At 38.3% G+C, this 19,094-nt stretch overlaps 1 protein-coding gene across 16 annotated transcripts in view; it reads left to right on the plus strand.

The window, feature by feature from the left end:
- CHODL (chondrolectin) overlaps positions 1-19,094 on the plus strand; it is a 348,559-nt gene that overhangs the window by 314,901 nt on the left and 14,564 nt on the right. Inside the window, exons 1-2 of one of the 16 annotated variants that reach the window (XM_019922338.3) lie at positions 12,908-13,440; positions 13,620-13,740. The exons of 10 other annotated variants lie outside the window; for them this stretch is intronic. Coding sequence is in view for 4 of the 6 variants with exons in the window: in XM_073804405.1 (XP_073660506.1) it covers positions 13,362-13,440 (79 nt within the window). In the remaining 2 variants the exon portion in view is untranslated. Of the gene's footprint in view, positions 1-12,897; positions 13,441-13,619; positions 13,741-16,039; positions 16,149-19,094 lie in introns of those variants that run through there. 5 more of the 16 variants (XM_073804405.1, XM_019922335.3, XM_019922333.3 and 2 more) reach the window with 5 other exon arrangements.

Below are 19,094 nucleotides of genomic sequence, written 5' to 3' on the forward strand. Positions count from 1 at the left end.
GTCATAATTGACCAAAATTATTTTTATGATAATGACTTACTCAAAAGATAGCTTTAAAAGAAGATAAATACAAACTGCTAGAGGTACAAATGCTTTTTTATTTTATGATTTTTCTTTCACTTACACTTAGAGGAGCTTCATTTATTCCTGCACAGGTGTTTCAACTTTTATAATGTGTTGGATTCAATTCAACAAACCTTATGTCCCCAACCATGGGCAAGATGCTGTGGGGATGTAAAGACAAAAATGGCCCTTTAGTTGGTGATATTATAGTTCACTGGGGAGGATGTCTGTCATAGTTTGTCTTTGCAGAAACAAATTTGCTCAGCTTTTAAAATTTTAAAAAAAGTACTAATCAATGTTACAATAAAGAAGCAGGACTTCTAATAAAGATTTTGATGAACTGTCAGCTCCTCTCCCTGACAGTCCACTGAAGTGCTCAGTACTTTTTGTTCCAATATCATGAAATGACACTGCTTGAAAAGTTCCACGCAGTTGCCTATTTATTTTATAACCTGTTTAGCAGAAATTGTTTCCATGGCTTCCGGCCATTAGGCGTATCCTAGCTCTGTGACTTGGCATAGAAGTGCTTCCTTCCATCTGACTTAATTTAAGCATCTTCTTCAGCTCTACCTTCCAGCCAGTACCCGAGCCTTTCCAAAAAGGGTGCTAGAAAGAGCACTGAACTGGCCATTTGAATATCCATGTTGTAGGTCTGGGTGCATGACCATTTGGCTGTACCTTACTTTAATTTTTAACTTATTAAAAAAAGAGGATTTGAAGTATATCTTTTCAAGGTCTCTTTCAACTTCATTTCATCCTCTATGTATTGCTTCCCTTCTTCAGTCTCTACTGCTCAGTACAGTAGAAGTCCTCCAGCTTCAGAATCAAAGAGCCTGGTGTACACTCTGCTTGCTTTGTGGGTTTTGGTGTCCTTATCTATAAAAGTGGGACAACGATGTCTTCAGCTCAGTTATTTGGAAGAGTAAACTAGCTAGTCAGTACAGTGCTTAAGACACCCCTCAGCACAGAGCAGGGGCTTTCCCTTTTTGGTCTCCCAAGTGTCACACAATTCCCTTTTCCTTTCCATCTCTTTTCATGTTTACCCTTGTTTGCTGCTTGGACCTCTACAAAAGGGCCTGGCTAGGTGTTCTGAGAACAAAAGAGACATGAGCCTTGCTGGGTCCTAAATAGGCTTCTCTTTGGAAAGACCAGAACTGGATAATGGGTATGACTGCCTTAGTGGCCCTGGGTGTTTGTGACAGGAGAAAGCTTCTAGTTTTATATAAGAAAAGGGTGGCAAAGGAGACACAGCTACAATAATCCTGCCTGAGTTTAACTGAGATACTCCAGGACTGGTTTATCTGGAAATCGAGCTCTCAGAAAAAAGCACTGCTGAGGTTAATGTTCAGCAAATTTCCATTGGTCACATGCCATCTTCAATATTTCTGCCCCATTTGTCCTATTATTTGCTTAATATTTTTTCTTGAAAATGATCCAAATTAGTCACTCAGTCTAGTTCAAGCAGTAATATCTGTAAGATCATGTTTTTGATGTGCTAATTATGTTGATTTCTTAATACACATAAGAGTAAATATATAACTATTAACATTTAAAAAATATTTCACCTAAAACCCTCTAGATCATCTCTGGGAAACACTGACTTACTTTTGATTAGAATTGGCAAATGGCTGTGTGATGGATGGAGGATTAGGTATGTGGAATGGGAAAAAGTCTGTCCCGGGGAACAGTGGCTAGTGGAGGCTCCAGTCTTTCCATGTCTATTGCTCAGGAGGGCTTCCTCTTGAGAGGTGGTTTGATATTGTGTTAAGAGCACAGATTTTAGAGCCTGACTGCCTGGGTTCAAATCCCAGCTATCGTCTTTTAGCCATGTGTAGCCTTGGGCAAGTTACTTAGCATCCTCGTGCTTCAGTTTATCTTTAGAAATGGGGGTAACAGGAGTGTCATAAGAATTTTGTGAGGATGCAGTGGGTTAACATATGTAAACCTTTCAGAATAGTGCCTGTTCTGAATGTAATTATAAACTGATATTATTATTGCTATTCTTCTCCTAAGAAAGAAAGACTCATAGTCTCCAATAACATGATATGTTATGAAGACCTGAGTTTAGCTTTAACAGCCCAGCTAATATTTTACTATAAAACACCAAACCAAATATTTTGGAATATACATATATTTTTAATAAGATAATTTGGCCTTGGTTCATAATTGTTAGGCTACTTCTGGTAAGACTTTATGCATCCCCTTTTCTGCTCTTCTAAAGTGCCAATGAAAAGATTTCATATTCAAAATTGTATTATTTACTAATTTACACTGTGACTTAGAATAATCTATCAAGGTTTAACAGTTTAAGTCCATAAAATACTGTCTGTAGTCTGACCATAACTTTCAAAAAACACATAATACAGAATGCATGATATTTTAATTCTTTAGTAATATATCGAGGAATGATATTCCAAATTGTATTATTCATACAATGAATCAATAAAGCTTAACTTTTAAAAATGCTAAGATAAAGAAATTTTCCATGCCCAAGGCTCATGGTTAACTGTGCACATTAACATAAGTGCAAGAAAGCAAATCACATTTTATTAGTTTTCACTTTGATGACAATAAATAAGCTACTTTGTGTGAAAACTAATATATCCTCATTCAAATGCTCTACTTTTACTCTCTGATTGCTGTCAGAGTTGCCCTGTGAGTGGAAAGTGGGTGTTAGCCAGATGACTGTAGACTATTCTCTGCGGGGGATAGTTGCTTAGATGATCATGTTTCTGAAAGGATGTCAGGTGACTTCCTTATGTGTGTAGGAAAAGGAAAGAAGAGTACAGAATATTTTATTTTTCCTGTCTTGTCATGAAACCTGGCTTAACTACCTGGCTTGTAGTTAAGCAGAAAAGAAACACCACTCTTTCTGATGTTGTGTCCTAGCTCTTAACCTGTTTTTACAGCTTTCCTTATGTATCGATACATTTTGAGTGTATGCTAAGGTCCCCTTTGGTAGGTAACTCATGAAGTAAGTGGTTGTTTGTAACAGTCATGCAATATCTGGGATAAAAGAAGATAATGCAATTAAAAGAAGAGAGAGGGAACAATACATCCCTTTGCCTTTAATCCCCAGCACTGTTCCCATATGTCTGATAATGTATGGGTGCAAAGTGAGTTATCAAAGTTCATCACTGGAAAGCAGGAAGGATCTGGAACACCACTTCTACTCTGAAGGCTCTTCTATTAAATAAAATAGACAACACTGTTGCTGGGTTGGAAAAAATACACACCAAACATGGTTCTGTTTCTGAACTAACTTACCTTCCATTTGAGAAGGTAAAATACATACATGTAAGCAGCTAAGTAACTTGTGAAAATTGATAGTCCAAAGCATTCTACAAGGTAGATTTTATTCAAGGACAAAATAAGTGTTTTATGCATTTGGGAAAGGTGAGAGAGTGATCTGAGATGACTTTTCTTGAGAAAAGAGGAGCCAATGTTTATGATAGGCATAGTGAAAGACAGGCATGGAAAGGTGGGGGAAATTGTAGCAGTGTGCATCATGGTGAGAAAACAAGGACTGTCAGTCACCTGGTTGGGGGTGCTGGCTGATTTATGAAAGCAGGAAATGGAAATAAATCTAGAAAGGTAAAGAGGGTCAAATTTTGGAGGGCTTTGGATGCAGGACGAGGGAATTCAAATTTTAGTCTATCAGCCAGAATGTAATCGAAAGCTTTTGAGCAATAAAATACGAGAAAACCTTTGTGTGTGTGTTTTAATAGGAGCTTTTGGTGGTGGCATTATGCATACATTTTCCTTCTAAAATATTTGTCTTATGTTTTCTACAAGTATATTTATGTTGACAGCAGGAGCAAGTTAAGAAATTAAAATAATGAATATATGAGAAATCTGTATTTCAGACAAACTACGTGTTGATGGTGTGTAGGATAATTGGATGTACTGGGGTTGGGGGAAGCTAAAACCTAAATCCCAGTCAACTCTTCGGAGTGACTACAGGTATGTATGCACTGAAGTTATTCCTGTTATTGTCTATGAACTGTAAGAGTTATTTCATGTGATAAAAGGTTTAAGAAGCAGTAGTTATCAGGAATAATACAATCAAATAATTCTTTAAAAAAAATTTAAAAATCTGTCATACATGCAACCAGCTGAATATATTTCACTTATGGTAAATTAGGTGTTCTACACAGGTTTTCCACTAAAACTTGTTGAAAATAGCATTTTGTTGCTCTGACAACCTAGAACAGCAATTGGAAACTAGAACATTAAAGGTGAGACAGAAAAGACAGACAAATAGTTCATATTTAGCTAAATTTTTTTTTTTTTTTCTTTTTTGCGGTACGCGGGCCTCTCACTGTTGTGGCCTCTTCCGTTGCGGAGCACAGGCTCCGGATGCGCAGGCTCAGCGGCCATGGCGCACAGGCCCAGCCGCTCCGCGGCATGTGGGATCTTCCCGGACCGAGGCACGAACCCGTGTCTCCTGCATCAGCAGGCAGACTCTCAACCACTGCGCCACCAGGGAAGCCCCTGGTATTCCTTTTTGATTTTTATAAATCCAGGGAGAGATTTGAAATTCTCAAGTGTTCAAAAATGAATAGTTTCCCCTCTTAAAAGTGTATAGATTTAGAATGTCCAGTTATATTTGCATCATCTGCTGGTTATTAAATGACTCAACTATCCTTTATTTTTTTCTGAACCTTAAAAACTTTTTTCATCTATTTGAGCTTTGATTGCTTTTGGTAGATTCTGAACATTATGATCCTTAGCTCAGGATATGATAGCTATTTATTGATTGAAACCCTGGTTTTCAAAATGTGTTTTATGAATCCTAAGTGTTCCACAAAATATATCTAAGGTTTCTTTGGAAGGAAGCATGGTCATTATGGCCACTTGGTTTAGGTGCTTTCTGTTTCTTTTAGATTTTACCTCAATGCCATGCTAGGAATTGCAGTTGTGGGGCTCAGCAAAGGAGTAGGTAGTTTCATAATTCAAAATGTTTGCAGCAATTTGATAAAAATACAATATTTTGCATCCTAATAATTTTGGCATGAATTTCAGATAACCATTTGAACAATAAATGCACATTTTCTATTTATAGTTATAAGATATCCTCAGTATCTTACATTCAGGTAGCAAACATTATATAAGAATACATACAGGTAGTGAAATTTTATATTAACATTCAGATAGGTAAAACTTTATTGTGTAATTTCTATTTGTAGGATTTTGAAAACACTTAATTGAAGTCAACATTTATGAATTCCTAGGCACTGGGATACAGGATATTTATGACATGATATTATTTAATCTGCCCTAAAGGAAATTGATGTGTTTACATAAAGAGACATAATATACCTAACTAACTATTGGAGAAGAAATATAGTATACCGTTTTAAAAAATCAGAGCAGGAACATAATTTTTTTCTGGAAATTAAAAAATAAGTCTCATATAGGAGGTAACAGTCAATCAAAAAGTTGTGGACACGCATTGTTCTGCGCAAAGTAGAACTTTGCCAGGCAAATCAGGATGTATGGTCACCATATTCATGGAAGACATTACTGATGCAAGTACGTAGCTTTGTGGAGACAGAAAAACAAGATTTAGAGTCTCTAACATTCTCATCAAGAAATGTACATTTGAATCTTGGATTCATGTTCATTCTCTCTTAGAAAAAATATCTTCGGCTAAAATGTGGGTGACTCTGCAATTTCTGCAGAATAGGAAGGAAAGGTTTAAACTAAGATTCTTGAATGCAAGTGATGTGAATTATTCTTGAAAACCTGTCCCTTTGCAAGCTTAACATCTGTCAGTTATCAGTAAAGAAAAGTAAGGTTTAGAGGGTTCTTCAGACTTGTGGAAGCCTCCTTTCATCCCTGCCAGGGGATGGAGGAAATATGGAGGAGAGGAGACTGTCCTTCCTCCATCTGTGCTGGATGCTGTATCCAAGGTCCCTCCCACACACACCCCACCCTCATTCCTGTAAGCAGAAAATGAAAAAGGAGAAGTGCCAAAATCTGGCTTCAGGTGAAGGTGAAAAACTTAATTCAGAGACTCGTTCATTCTTACACTTATTTACTTGATAAATATTTATCAGGCACCTACTGGTGGAAAATAAAACCAGCTCAGAATTTATAATCTAGGGGGGACAGACAAACGTTAAACAACCAAACAAGTATACCCTCAATTTTAACAGAAAAATAAGTACAATATGTGCTCCTTCAACGTTTGTTGAATGAGTAACAGATGCAGTCATAGAAATAAACTGGGAGAGAGATAAGCAGGGGTGGACTTGGATTATGTGGTCAGGGAGGAAAGGTCTTTCTGCAGATCTAGGCAGAAAGAGAAGGACGGTGTCTTCATTTTATGAGCAATCGTAAAGAGCTTCTTAGCACCCGGAACTCTGAAGTTGGGTTAGAGAAATCAGTGTACAGTGTGGGAGAAGACCCCAGCCTTCTAGTGACCCTCAACGTGTGAGAGTAAGCCGGGTGAAGTAATCTGTTTAGAAGGGGTTGATGTAGATGGGTCGGGGAATGAGTTGGGGATGAAGATATCCAGGCCTACCTCTGTCCCCCATTTTGTTCCCAATATGTATTATTTTTTTTCAAAAATCATTAGGTTATATGCTAATGAGCCCCAGTGGAAATGAACCTGAATCCACAATGATCATCCCAGTTTTGTATTAAGAACTTTATATCTTTTTGCAACTGTTGTATTATTAGACTTCACAAATATTTAAAAATCTAAACCATTCTTTTTGTTTAGTATCAGAGTAAATGACTCCTACCTGTTAGAAAAGATAGGAGGTGCTTAGCTAATAGATTCATGATGATTTCTTGCCTCTCTGTTCTTGAAAGCTCGTGAAAATTAAGGCTGTCTTATGAATCTTATGTGTCCACTCTTTGGAGAGAAATATTATAGCATCAACTCCTTATGTAATATTGTCAGTTTATTTTTTTCTGATATAAGAGATTTGACAATAGAAATGTACTAACTTTTGCTGTTTTTTTCCCCTTTGTGTTCAGGTTTATTTTAAAAGGGCTTCTTTACAATGCAGAATATTTAGACTTTATTACACATAAATGATAACTTGTATATATATTTTTAAAAAGCGTAGTCTAGAGGATAGAGACTTTTATGGATGCTCGTAGCTACCAGTTACCTGACAGTTGTGTTCCTTGCTTTTTCTAAAGTTTCCATTTTGCTGTGCTGCAGTGTACACATGCATTTGGCACATAAGCCTGAGAAACAGTGTATGAACAAATACTGAAGTGACAGATGTACCTCCAGAAGGATGTATAAATTGATTTTTTTGTCCTAAAACCTTTGTTTTTTCCCCCAAATTCTCTAACTTTATACGTCATTCCACATACCCCATTTTATTGCTATTATGGCTGCTCTGACACCATTGTTTTCTAGTCACTTGATATATTTGGAGAAACACTGAATATTTGTGCACACAACAAAGGCATATTTTATGTTTTCTAGGTCTTTAGCTATTCCTCTTCCTAAACAAGTTCCTTCTGAATAAAATGGAGCACTTTTATAGGAGGAAATATGGGTTCATCAAATATTTATTTATAGGTTTATGGTCTCTTAGTTGTGTTTTCTTTCACTCAACCTGGCACTCAGTTTTATTTTGCTTTGTTTGGATTTAACATTTATGTGGCATCTGCGATATATCGATCTGTTACTCACAGGGTCATAGGAAAATTTTCCAGGACGCCTATTTTCTGATTAACTTGGAAATCAAATAAGAGAGTGGACCCATTAGTTATAAATTGACACTGTCTGTTTTCAAGGGAAGAAAGAGAGAGAAGGAGGGAGGGAAGGAGAAAGAAAAGAAAAAAACGAAGGAAGGAAAAGAAGTGTTAGATTTTCCTAACTTTAGAGTGAGAGAATTATAAAGCTGAAAAGGACTTTAGAAATAATCTACTTCAGTGATTCCCTACCTCTTTGACTATGATGCTCTATTTTTAACAAACATATTTTTCCATGACCCCACATAATAACAACTGTTCTTTCGGTAAATATTGATAAAAAACGTGGAAAATTTTTTTTATGAATTTATTGACATTTAAAAATTAAACTTGCATCTGTATACATCTGGAAAATTAGTGTGTATGTATTTATATTATATATATTACTGACATCCTGGCTGGGGATGATTCTTAGTACACATAAAGATTAAGATTTGAAAAATTTGTGAAATATTTCTGGGGCCAAATGCCATTCAGTCAGGAGGCACAGAACTTCTTCAACTCATTCTTTTTTTATATTTTAAAAGTGAAAACCAAAAGAAATGAAGAAACTTGCCCAAGATCATATTAACTAAAAATTTGCATTAATGAATCTGCTAGCCAAATAATTTTTCCATATTACATACTCAATAAGGAATTTGTCAATTACATACCTAGGTAATTCAAGCCGGATACTTGAAGTAGGGATGACTTTAGCTTATAGTTTTTTTTTGGTTTAATTACCTCAATTTTGCTTGTTTGTATTAATGTATGTTAAGACCAGTTTTAGTATTTCAGCCAAGATTAGAATAAAAAGTATTGGCCCATGGTAAATTGATAACAGTGGTACTGATTGCATTGCTTTCAGTTAATAAAGAAGCACTAAAGGAAAATTTTAATTTACTGATTTGATATTTAATTACACATTCACATAAATTCATATGATCCTTCAGATCCGATAACATATACTTCTAGTAATTGAGTTCCATAAATATTTTTAACCCATCACCTGAATGGTCAAAACATGTAACAGACTCAATAGTTCCTAAATTTAAACTTTTAAATGATAGGAAGGTAGTTTTTTATAGTGTATATAATTCTTCATTAAATTTCAAACAGCATTATGAACAGTGAAGCTCCCTAAGATAGCCCTATAAAGACTAAGGCTTCTCCTGGGATTATGAGGAAGAGTAGAACTGGCTCTTGAATGAGGCAGGTCACGTATTCCATAGCACAGACATGGTTTGAAAAGAACAAGTAGATCTGGGGAATTTGACCAGCTGCTCATCCTTGTGCAGTCACAGGACTGCACAAATGCCAAGGTGTCACCTCTGAAGAATTGGGAGGAGAAACCTTGGATTCAATGGTCTCTTCCTGGAAGTGACAGCTAACCATTATGTAGAAAAAAAGAAACAGTTTTCGCCTACTGCTGAAGTGGTTATATTGTAATAGGTTTATTTTTCACTTTCAAATATTTATTATGTCTTGGCAGTGTTATTGATAATGCTCAGGAGAATCATTTACCATCTTTAAAGTGTAATAGAATGAATAAACTAGTTACTATTGGATTCCAATAACATTTCAAATATATTAATATAAAGTTGTAATAATTTTAAATATAACAAATCCCCTTTGTAGCCCATTGCAATGGACTGAATGTTTGTATCCCCCTCCGTATTCTCATGTCCAAATCCTACTGCCCAATGAGATAGCATTAGGAGGTGGGGCCTTTGGGCAGTAATTAGGTCATGAGAGTGGAGCTCTCATAAATGTGACTAGTGCCCTTATAAAAGAGACCACAGAGAGCTCTTTAGCTGTCTTTCCTGCATGTGAAGACCTAACCAGAAGTTGGCAGTCTGAAACCCAGAAGAGTGTCCTCTTTAGAACCCAACCATGCCAGTACCATGGTCTCCAATTTCCAGCCTCAAGAACTGTGAGAAACAAATTTCTGTTGTTTGTAAGCTACCTGTCTATGGTACTTTGTTACAGCAGCCCAAACTGAGTAAGACAACCACCTGTGTCACTTTTTGCTCTGGAACACATATGAGTGAACCCAGCTGAGGCTGAAGCCACTGTACAGAGTTGCCCAAGTGAGAAGCCACTGAGTGCAAATCAGTACCTGTAATTCAGACTGTCTGTTCCTGAGGCTTATTAATGGGCACACAAAACAGATGCTTGCTGAGAATTGCAGACGTTTGAAAAGGAATAGGGAGAATGAAGGAGGAGGTTGTATATTTGGGGCATACAGATTCCATAGTGTTTTATTAAGGGCCCTGATGTCACTTTCCAAGACTTTGGACTCCAGATATTTTTGCTCAATTGATGTTTCAGAGCTTCTGGAGATGCATTGGTTGACTCTGCCTGAGATTTCTTTGGGATCACTCTTGTTGAGATCACCTTTCTATTCTGGGCCTTGAAGAGTAATGTTTTAGGTTGTTGAATCAATGTTGAACTCCTTAGCCTAATCAGTTTGAAGTTCTCATTTGAGTTGCTTTTTTTTTTTTTTAAACTGGGCAAAGAATCTTGACTTGCAACAGACCTCTCTCCTGATTTGCCAGTCACCAGTCACATGGTCTTGTCACACCTTGGTTTCAGGGAATGTGAAAGCCCAGCTCTACACATGCACAAACATTCTTCACATAACTTCAGGTTCTCTTGGTTACTCTTGTGGGAGCCCTCATCTCCTGATTGATCCAAAAACAGTTAAATTTCTGGGACTAAAATATGTTTGCTATGAGAAAGTAATTTGTCTCCTGTGATGCCTTGTGCGTATTCACAGGAAAAAACAATGAAAGTCATTTGTTTAAAAAATTAACATTTGTTGCTTTCCCCTAACTTTCCATAACTTTGTATTTTTGAAAAGGAATTTTGCTGATATTTAAGTTTGTCTCCTACTATATGCTATATTAAAAAAAAATTAAGACAGACACTCTCTGCCCCATGCTCTTCAAAGAGAATATCAAGTACCACTAATATTCTATACTTATGACTACCCAAAATGTGCTCTATGAATTTAATGATGATCCATCCAGATGTTTTCTGTGATGGAGAAACAAATAAAGAACCTGTCTTGTCAGCTGGTCTCCTCAAAAACATCATATCTGAAAAGAGCCTTTAATGATTTGTTCTGAGAAGTCAAACAGCTACCAGAATAACTGCTAAGTAGCCCTAATTAATGGGCGTGGCCACCCTGAACTGATATAATCATAGCCTAAAGATAAGAAACTATACTAGGAAGCCTGTGCAACCATATTGAGGATATAGTTATTAATATAATTTGGATTTTCTGAAGTACGAAAACCATGGGGCTCCCCCTTGCCAATAATGGCTTCAAGGACTTGACGGCTTTTTAGGCATTAGGGACATTTGGGGGGTTATCCATATGTGGAAAATTACACCCAGTGCTTCTATTGTAATCCACTGGCATTCCTTCCCAAACAGGGACCTTTCCATGATAGCTCTGAGCCACATGATTATCTGGGAGTAGGATGGCATGAAAGGAGCTCCCATTCAGAACCCTACCTAGTTCTTCAGGCACCTGGAGCAGTCATCCAGGTCATCAGCCAATGAGGATCATCACACTGAACCTGAAGGTGGCTAGAGAATTCCTGCAAAAATCCCTGATTCCTCATTCCTCCAGGCTAACCACGATACTCATTCACACTTTCTTCCACTATAGCCTTTATACACACAGTCATCATTACATTTCTTCCTCCACACTGGACTCTGAAGGCACCTGGAACAAATTTCTGACTACAGTCATACCCAGTGACACTCTATGACATGATTTACAGGGCTGAGCTTACATATACCTCCAATTGCTTTGAGGACTTAATGTTTTTAATTTTCCATTCAAGATCCCAGCAATACCTGTTTCTTTTGGACCTTTAGCTGGTGGAGAAACTCACAAGATCCATATCCTTTACATGATTTACCAATTGCCCATGGCCTGGAATAAATTATCTTTAATATTTGTATAAGGAAAATAAAGTAATAGACAATATTATAATTATTTTGGAATTCTGCTTTCTTGAGTAGGGTGGATTTAATAATCCTTAAGATCTTTCCAAGTGTTAGAATTTCTTATTCTATATGACTTGTCTTTACTATAGAAAGATTGACTTTTTTTTCCCTAAGAAAACAGTCCAACAAGTGTTGAGTGTACTCGTGGCTTACGAAAACAAAAGACAGGGAGGTGCTGTGAAAACCAAAGGATTTCGAAATCATTAAAACCAAAGGATTTCGTTTAACAAATCCTGGTGCATTTAAAGCAACATAATGGCAAAATACCAGTTCTACTGAAGCCCATTATGAGAGCCTCCTCAGGGTTCCTATCATGGACTAGATATAGATAAAACTCTCATGGACTGTTTTTCAATACTCCAGGAAAATGCAGCATCCTTGGGTGGACTGTTATTACAATAAAGACCAAGTCATGTTATGGAAAAGTGCCTTTGTAGGTTTTAGAATGGTTTGCTTCTGATGTAAATCCCAGGTCACTGATAGATGATTACAAAGAAATACATACCTTTATGTCCAGGAAATTCCCAAGTATTCAGAAAATTTATTTTATGTTGATGGTTTTCCCTAGAGCTACAAAGACTGAGATTGAAATCATTTGGGAAAACTGTTTCAAATATTCTCTTTAATTTACTCCTTGGCAACTTAGTCAAACAGCCTGCTTGGAAGTAATCTACTTGCAGAACCTAGGTGGAGAAAAACCTGCCACACTGTATAATTCACGGAGCATGTTTTGGCTCCCACTCCGCCAATCCATTTTAAATAGTGGCTAGTGCCCTGCATCTAGCAATACATATGAGCAAACAATTGAGCACAGAAAAAAAAAAAAAAAAAAAAGGCCCCACAACTTGGCATCCCCGTGGACATTAATCTTTGAGAAGATCAAATGGATCCAACTTTCGCCAGAGTTTAATAGCAAAGCTGTCACATTTTACACAAATGAGTATCCAGTCGTCTAGCTAATGGAAACAGGAAACCGGGAGGAGCGGAGAGGAGGTGGGGCCGCTGACTGGACTGTTATGCAAAGTGGCTCCTGTTTTTAGGGGAGGGGCCGGGATGCTCCGCATGACAGGAGAGACGAAGTAGTTAAAAATTATTACTCGCGAGGGGCTGGAACCTCGGCATGTGGGTATATAAGACGGCGCCTCCAGCGCAGAGCTGCTGCTTTGCTGTTGCGGGAGCCGCGACCAGGAGGTCGCATGGGCCCAGCCCCTCACTTGCCAGAGGCCGAGGAGAGGCGCCAAGGGCGCGGTGGGATCCAAATCGAGGCTCCTGCCTCACCTCTGGGATAGACACGGGACCCCCTAACTTCTGTTGCCTCTCCCGAGACGCGCACCCTCAGGGTCGTGCGCTCTAGCCCGGCACACTCGCGCGCGGCACCAGCGCGCCCGGCGCCAGGTCTGGCCAGAGGCGATGCGTGCAGGGGGCCGGGCAGTCGGGTTCGGGCGGCCGGAGTAGGGCCCCGCGGGGAGGCAGGGAGACAGCGGGGTTAGAGCCCCGGCTGCGCGGCGGGCAGAGGCCCCTTCGCTCCACGCCACACCTGCTGCCGCCGCAGCCGCCGCCGCCGCGCCGCGATGAGCCGCGTGGTCTCGCTGTTGCTGGGCGCCGCACTGCTCTGCGGCCACGGGGCCTTCTGCCGCCGGGTGGTCAGCGGTGAGTCCGGGGCCATCCGCCGAGCGCACGAGCCGGGAGAGAGGGCGGCGGGGCGCGAGGGCGGTGCGGACCGGCCTGTCCTGGGGTGGAGGCTCTCCGAGGGGTTGGAAACCCGTGCGGGGTAGGTAGGGGGCCGGAGGAGGCAGGGGGGAATTGATTGTATTCTGCTTTCTCCCCAGCCCCACTAAACACACAGAAAAGTTTAACTGTTTTGGAAGCGCCAGGTTCAGTAGCTGAGAAGCGAGCCCCGCTTCATCCTGAGCAGTACAGCGTTGTCTAGGACTAATGTCGACTTTCTTTGTAAGAGAGTTGGCCGCAGGGTAGGGCTGGTACCTGTAGAAGGGGTGGGGTACGGCGTAGGCAGAGGGAGCCCAGAGACAGAGGAACCGCTGCAGAAATGCTACCCCATGTCGTCCTGGCTCGACTTCAGTCCTCGCCCGCACAGGGTTCACTCAGATGATTTCCGAGACCAGACCTGTTCGCCGTGTGGGGCTCACAGACCCAGGGGCATGCAGCCTTTGTTCTCAGGAGGGCTGACAAAGACCAGGGGACTGGTCGTTGTGTGAGGACGCCCTTACACACCTCATTCCAAGTTGGGGACTTCTCAGAACATGAAGTCTGCTCGAGTTGGGTTGAGGTGTACATGGTCATCGATGCAGGTTTGTGCACACAGTGGGTGCCCAATTAGGTCGGTCGAGTCAGTGCAAGGGAAATGGATCGGAATTGGCAAGCTTCCCGGAGCTGGCTTTGATTTTTCTTTTCCTTCCACTTTCATTGTCCTATTGTTGAGCAACTCGTGTTGCATTCATTCTCCCTTACTTTTGGGGAAGGTCTCTTAAAAAACATAAAGATTCTCAAAAGCCTAGGATGAATGAACAGGACCTTACAGGAAAATTGAGCATGGCTATCCTTATTGAAATCTCTTGTGATGCTAATTAAAGTGTTGCAATAAATATTTGTTGAATGTATGTGGGCATGTGTTTTAAGTGTGGGAAGTTTTTTAATGTAAAAAGCACGAGTTCCTTTTCACGTTCTGTGCATCTGTGTAACAGGTGTCACTAGAGGTAGAGGTAGATGACAGCTAACAGCAACTTAATCAGTAGTGAAACTAGACCTTTAGAAACTGGCATATTAAGCTTAATCGTTACTGATCTTCCCTCAGCAATGTGATGTTCTACATCTTCTGAATATAATCCTTCAATGTCTGGTTATCAATCACTCTCCACTAACTTTTTGGCCCTCAGGAGACACTGGAATTAAATACATTGTGAAATGTCACTTGGAAGTGCGTGTTGCTTACATTTTTTTCAGGCTGTTATTATTATTCATTTATAAAATGAAAACTTTACAGTATCAAACAAGGAGGTTACAAAAGCCATAGCATTAGATCCCATTCCCCCTATTTTAGCTTAAAAATAAGTTCACCATAAAACTCATCTGAATGTGTAAATTACTTATCTGACTGCCCTTGTCTCTGTCAGATTTATTCTTGCAAATGAATTAACAGCAGAGATCAGGCTTTGAGCATAAGGTGTTTCTTAAACACATAGAAACACTTCATTGACTTAAATAATATCCACTAGGTATATTCTTATTGTATGCCTTAAACTTTGCAAAGGGAGAAAAAGAATACATAAAGTTAAAAAAAAACTTGAAAAAATTGTTGATGAAAAGTTTATTTTGTGTTCTATTATTGCATAAATTGCTGCAAACCTTTTGCTCTGTTTTCCTATTAAGTATTTATAGGCATCTTGTAGGTGCCATCTGGAAAATTTCTAATTAACTGAACATGATCTATTTGATTTAACATAAATGATGATGTTTACTTGATATTAAAACAGTTATGTTTTTTCTTATGAATAATTTAATTGTCTTTGGCCTTACAAACTCACATTGAAATCTAACCATTAGAAATTGATTTGTGATTTTATCCTTTGAAGACTAATTTTTTACAATATGTATTTCAGCCATAATGGCATGAGTACAGAGGCGTTTAAAGCCTGACATTTTGCAAGTAGGTCTAAAGTCTCCCTGGTTGATGTTAAGCTTTGAGAAGTACATAAACTTTTTCATGCCGTTAGGGACCATTTACCAAAATTCTACTCAGCTGTCTGTCAAGTGAAACAAACTCTTTGGAGCCATTATTAGGAGCATACTTACAATATATGGAATACATTTTCTAATTATTGAATATCAGCACAACCATTTATAATTTCTATTCAGTGTACCAAAATAATTACTGCAGAAAGAAAGACAGGAACTCTCAAAATAATGCTTTATAGCAATTCTCATTTTAGTACTTTATTCAATAAGATACTTTCTGATACTTTTAGCTACACCACGCTTTTTAAAGTTGAGAGCATTATTTATAAATGAAGTGAAAATATTTAAATGAGAAATAACATTTCAAACATCATCATAATCTGCCCCATAAGATTTAATAGCAGCTAGCAGTAATAGAAAAGTATTTGTGTAGATTACTGGCTATGCTTATTTTGATTCATGGATAGGCAATAAAAATATAAACTATAAGGATAATGATCAAACATTTTTTTAGTGAATTTGTAATTCTAACTTGGGAACTACTTTTAAGGTCTTGGACCTGTACTGATTTGTTGTACACACAGATGTGTAGAGGATATCTCTGGGGTCTGCCATCATTTAAATCTGTGAAGTGACTGGTGGGTAATGACATCTTTAGAACAAAGGTAAGAGGATTTTACTTTTGGGTATAAGGATACATATGAAAAAGAAGAGTTCAAAATTCAGGTCTCTGAGATGGGAGGATATGTCTGAAGAGCACATGCATATTCTTAAGCATTTGAAGTGTTTTGAAGTAATGTGTGTGTTTGTTTTTACTTTCTCTTTTTAGTGCACACAGCAGTGATCCATCAACCTGTTTATGCTGCAGAAAGCATTAAGTGTATTTCATGGTACCGCCACATTTCTGCAGAACACTTTAATATGTATTAATTTGAGCTTATTTAAATTGGCAAACATTTTATTTAGAAGACTGGGCGATTTAGACACTTCCGTTTTGATCACGCGAATGCCACAGAATATTGCAAAATCATGGGTGGTGACCAGTAACCTAGATCAAGGGAGATACAAAAACTTTTTAAAATTAAAAAGAAAAAACTGCTGAGCGTATTCCAGCCTAGGGTACTATTTTCCATGACATCATCAAAAGCATAAAGTGATGACAGTGCAGTTTTCAGAGATGCAATTACTTTAAGTATCTCTTGGGCAAGAAAAGAACAAATTAATCTTATTACCAGTCATGTAATAAACTACACATTCACCATAGCCATTAATCCTTGACGGCTGTTTTTCATCATTTTATGGTTTTGTTTTTGTAATTCTTTTTCTGGAAGATGGCAATATCTGTTACATTAACATTAGAAAGTGGACAGTGTTGTATAAAGGTGTCCAAAGTGGAAATTCAGCTGATGGTCTCACTAGCAATTTTACTTTCTCCAACCCTCTCTCTTCTGTTAGGTACTTTGCACACAGGTGGGCGGATGGACACAAGATTGTTTCTTTCACTGTTTTAACATATTACTGATAATGTAACACAGCCTGACAATTTGACTCCTTGTAATTGGGAAAAAGTTCAGTTTGGACCTTGTTTGTTTTACTTGGAAAATAGAAGGGCTAGATAAAAAAAATCATTAAGGACATAAAAGGTCTGAAAATCTGAGATCGATGTTCCAATATGGATCCTGTGTCTAAATGTTCAGTAAAAGAAAATCTACATTCTGCTTAGAAACAAACCCTCAATGTACAACCCCTAGTATATGTTAGCCATCCGGTATCAATAACAGACCAATGCTGAACGTGGTAACATAGGTCACAGTAATAATGTACATATTAATCAATCCCTTTATTCATGAAATTCTTCACTTTAGAAAAATATATCTGAGACCTCCATGGAGGCAGCATAGAAATCTGGGGACATGTATGAACTGTGGAGCCAGTCTGCTTGGTTCTAAACACTTGACCATTTATGAGCCATGTGAGTTTGGCAAATTATTTAACTTTTCTATGCCTCCCTTGCCTCATTTTTAAAATGGGATGAAAGCACCTTCATCACAGAGTTGTTGCAGGGTTAAAGGGGTTCAAACACAGTAGTGCAGGTTGTTTCATGGACACAGCTGCCGGCCAGGAAGCTGTGAGGAGGCGCTCAACGCGGCAGTCCCTGTGCCTGCAGCTGAGGCAACCTGGAGGAGAGCATAACTTTTTCAAGCTGAGCAGCCTGTATCACCAGGAGAGATCATCTTTCCTAATTTACCCAAAGGTGTGGATTGTGCTAGCAGTGAGGCCCTGCGCACTAAACTATTGATAAATGTCAGGCTTTTTTTTTTTTTTTTTTTTTTGGCCATGCCACATGGCATGTGGGACTTAGTTCCCTGACAAGGGATTGAACCCATGCCCCCTGCAGTGGAAGCGCAGAGTCTTAACCACTGGACAACCAGGGAAGTCCCCTGTCAGGCTATTATTATTGTCATTATTTCTTTAAAACTCCTAACCACTCTCACTTTTTAGGTGAGAAAACTGAGGTCAGGAAAGTTTAAATAATGTCCCCAACATCCCCACAGTTCCAGTACAGCTCTGGGATTCCAAGCCAGCTCTTAGTGATTGAATGCTTGAATTCTTCACTCACGCAGTTTACAATTTATCTACTTGGTTTACAATTTATTATCTAGATCTTGATTTCAAATACTGGATTAAAAAAATAAATTTCATACCCTTCTCAGAAAGTTTGTGATACTTCCCAGGTGGAGATGTAGGGCTTGCAGATGCCACCATCATGCAAACAATGACCAAGACTACAGTTTTGGTTGTTTATCAATATAGGAAAACGGATTCGAGCACAATCTTAATAGTGCACTATACAATTAATTGCATTATAAAATTTCCTGAAAAAATAAAATTTATTATAACAAAACATTTTTATAATGAAATGTCTTAAAAAGTAGGTGTAATATTGAACACTGAAAGCAGAATACTTATGGTTGAGAACATTCCCTTTTTTAGTTTGAAAGTTTTACTATTGGAGGTCATGTCACATTGTATGTTGTAGTTGCAGCATATTTATTCCTTTGATTTTGAGTAGAGTAAGAAAGAATTATGAAAAACAAATTATTCTGTGGGATTCTAGTAAAATGTCCAAAGTCTGGTCAGTCTGCTTTGGGGAAGATTTATCATGTAGGTCCTCTTTTGTACAACTTGGTTTTTTTCTTTGCAACTAAAGGTAGATCATAACTGAACAACAGAAATTCATAATCTTCCATGTTTTTACTGAAAAATATGATATAAATTCAATGCTTATTTAATTTGACAATATATGATTATAGTGTGAGGTATAAGAAAAATGTTCTTACTTTCATAACTAAATGAAGACTTAACTTCCAGAAAATTGATAAATATAAGCAAATCAAAGCCAAGTCATAGATCCTTTCTATTCAGGAAGAAAAAAGTAAACTGCCATGACTTTATGAGTTTGGCCCTGCTTTTACATTGTTGCTAAAAGCATCGAAAACTCTGCCAATATTTAGCGCTAAAGGAATTTTCATGACTGAGAAAAAGGACAGAATTATCTATGCATGGAAATAGTAGCAGAATCTTAGCTGTGATAATGATAGGAATGTTTA

The sequence above is a fragment of the Tursiops truncatus genome, chromosome 4 (assembly GCF_011762595.2).
Source record: "Tursiops truncatus isolate mTurTru1 chromosome 4, mTurTru1.mat.Y, whole genome shotgun sequence".
Classification (NCBI taxonomy): domain Eukaryota; kingdom Metazoa; phylum Chordata; class Mammalia; order Artiodactyla; family Delphinidae; genus Tursiops; species Tursiops truncatus.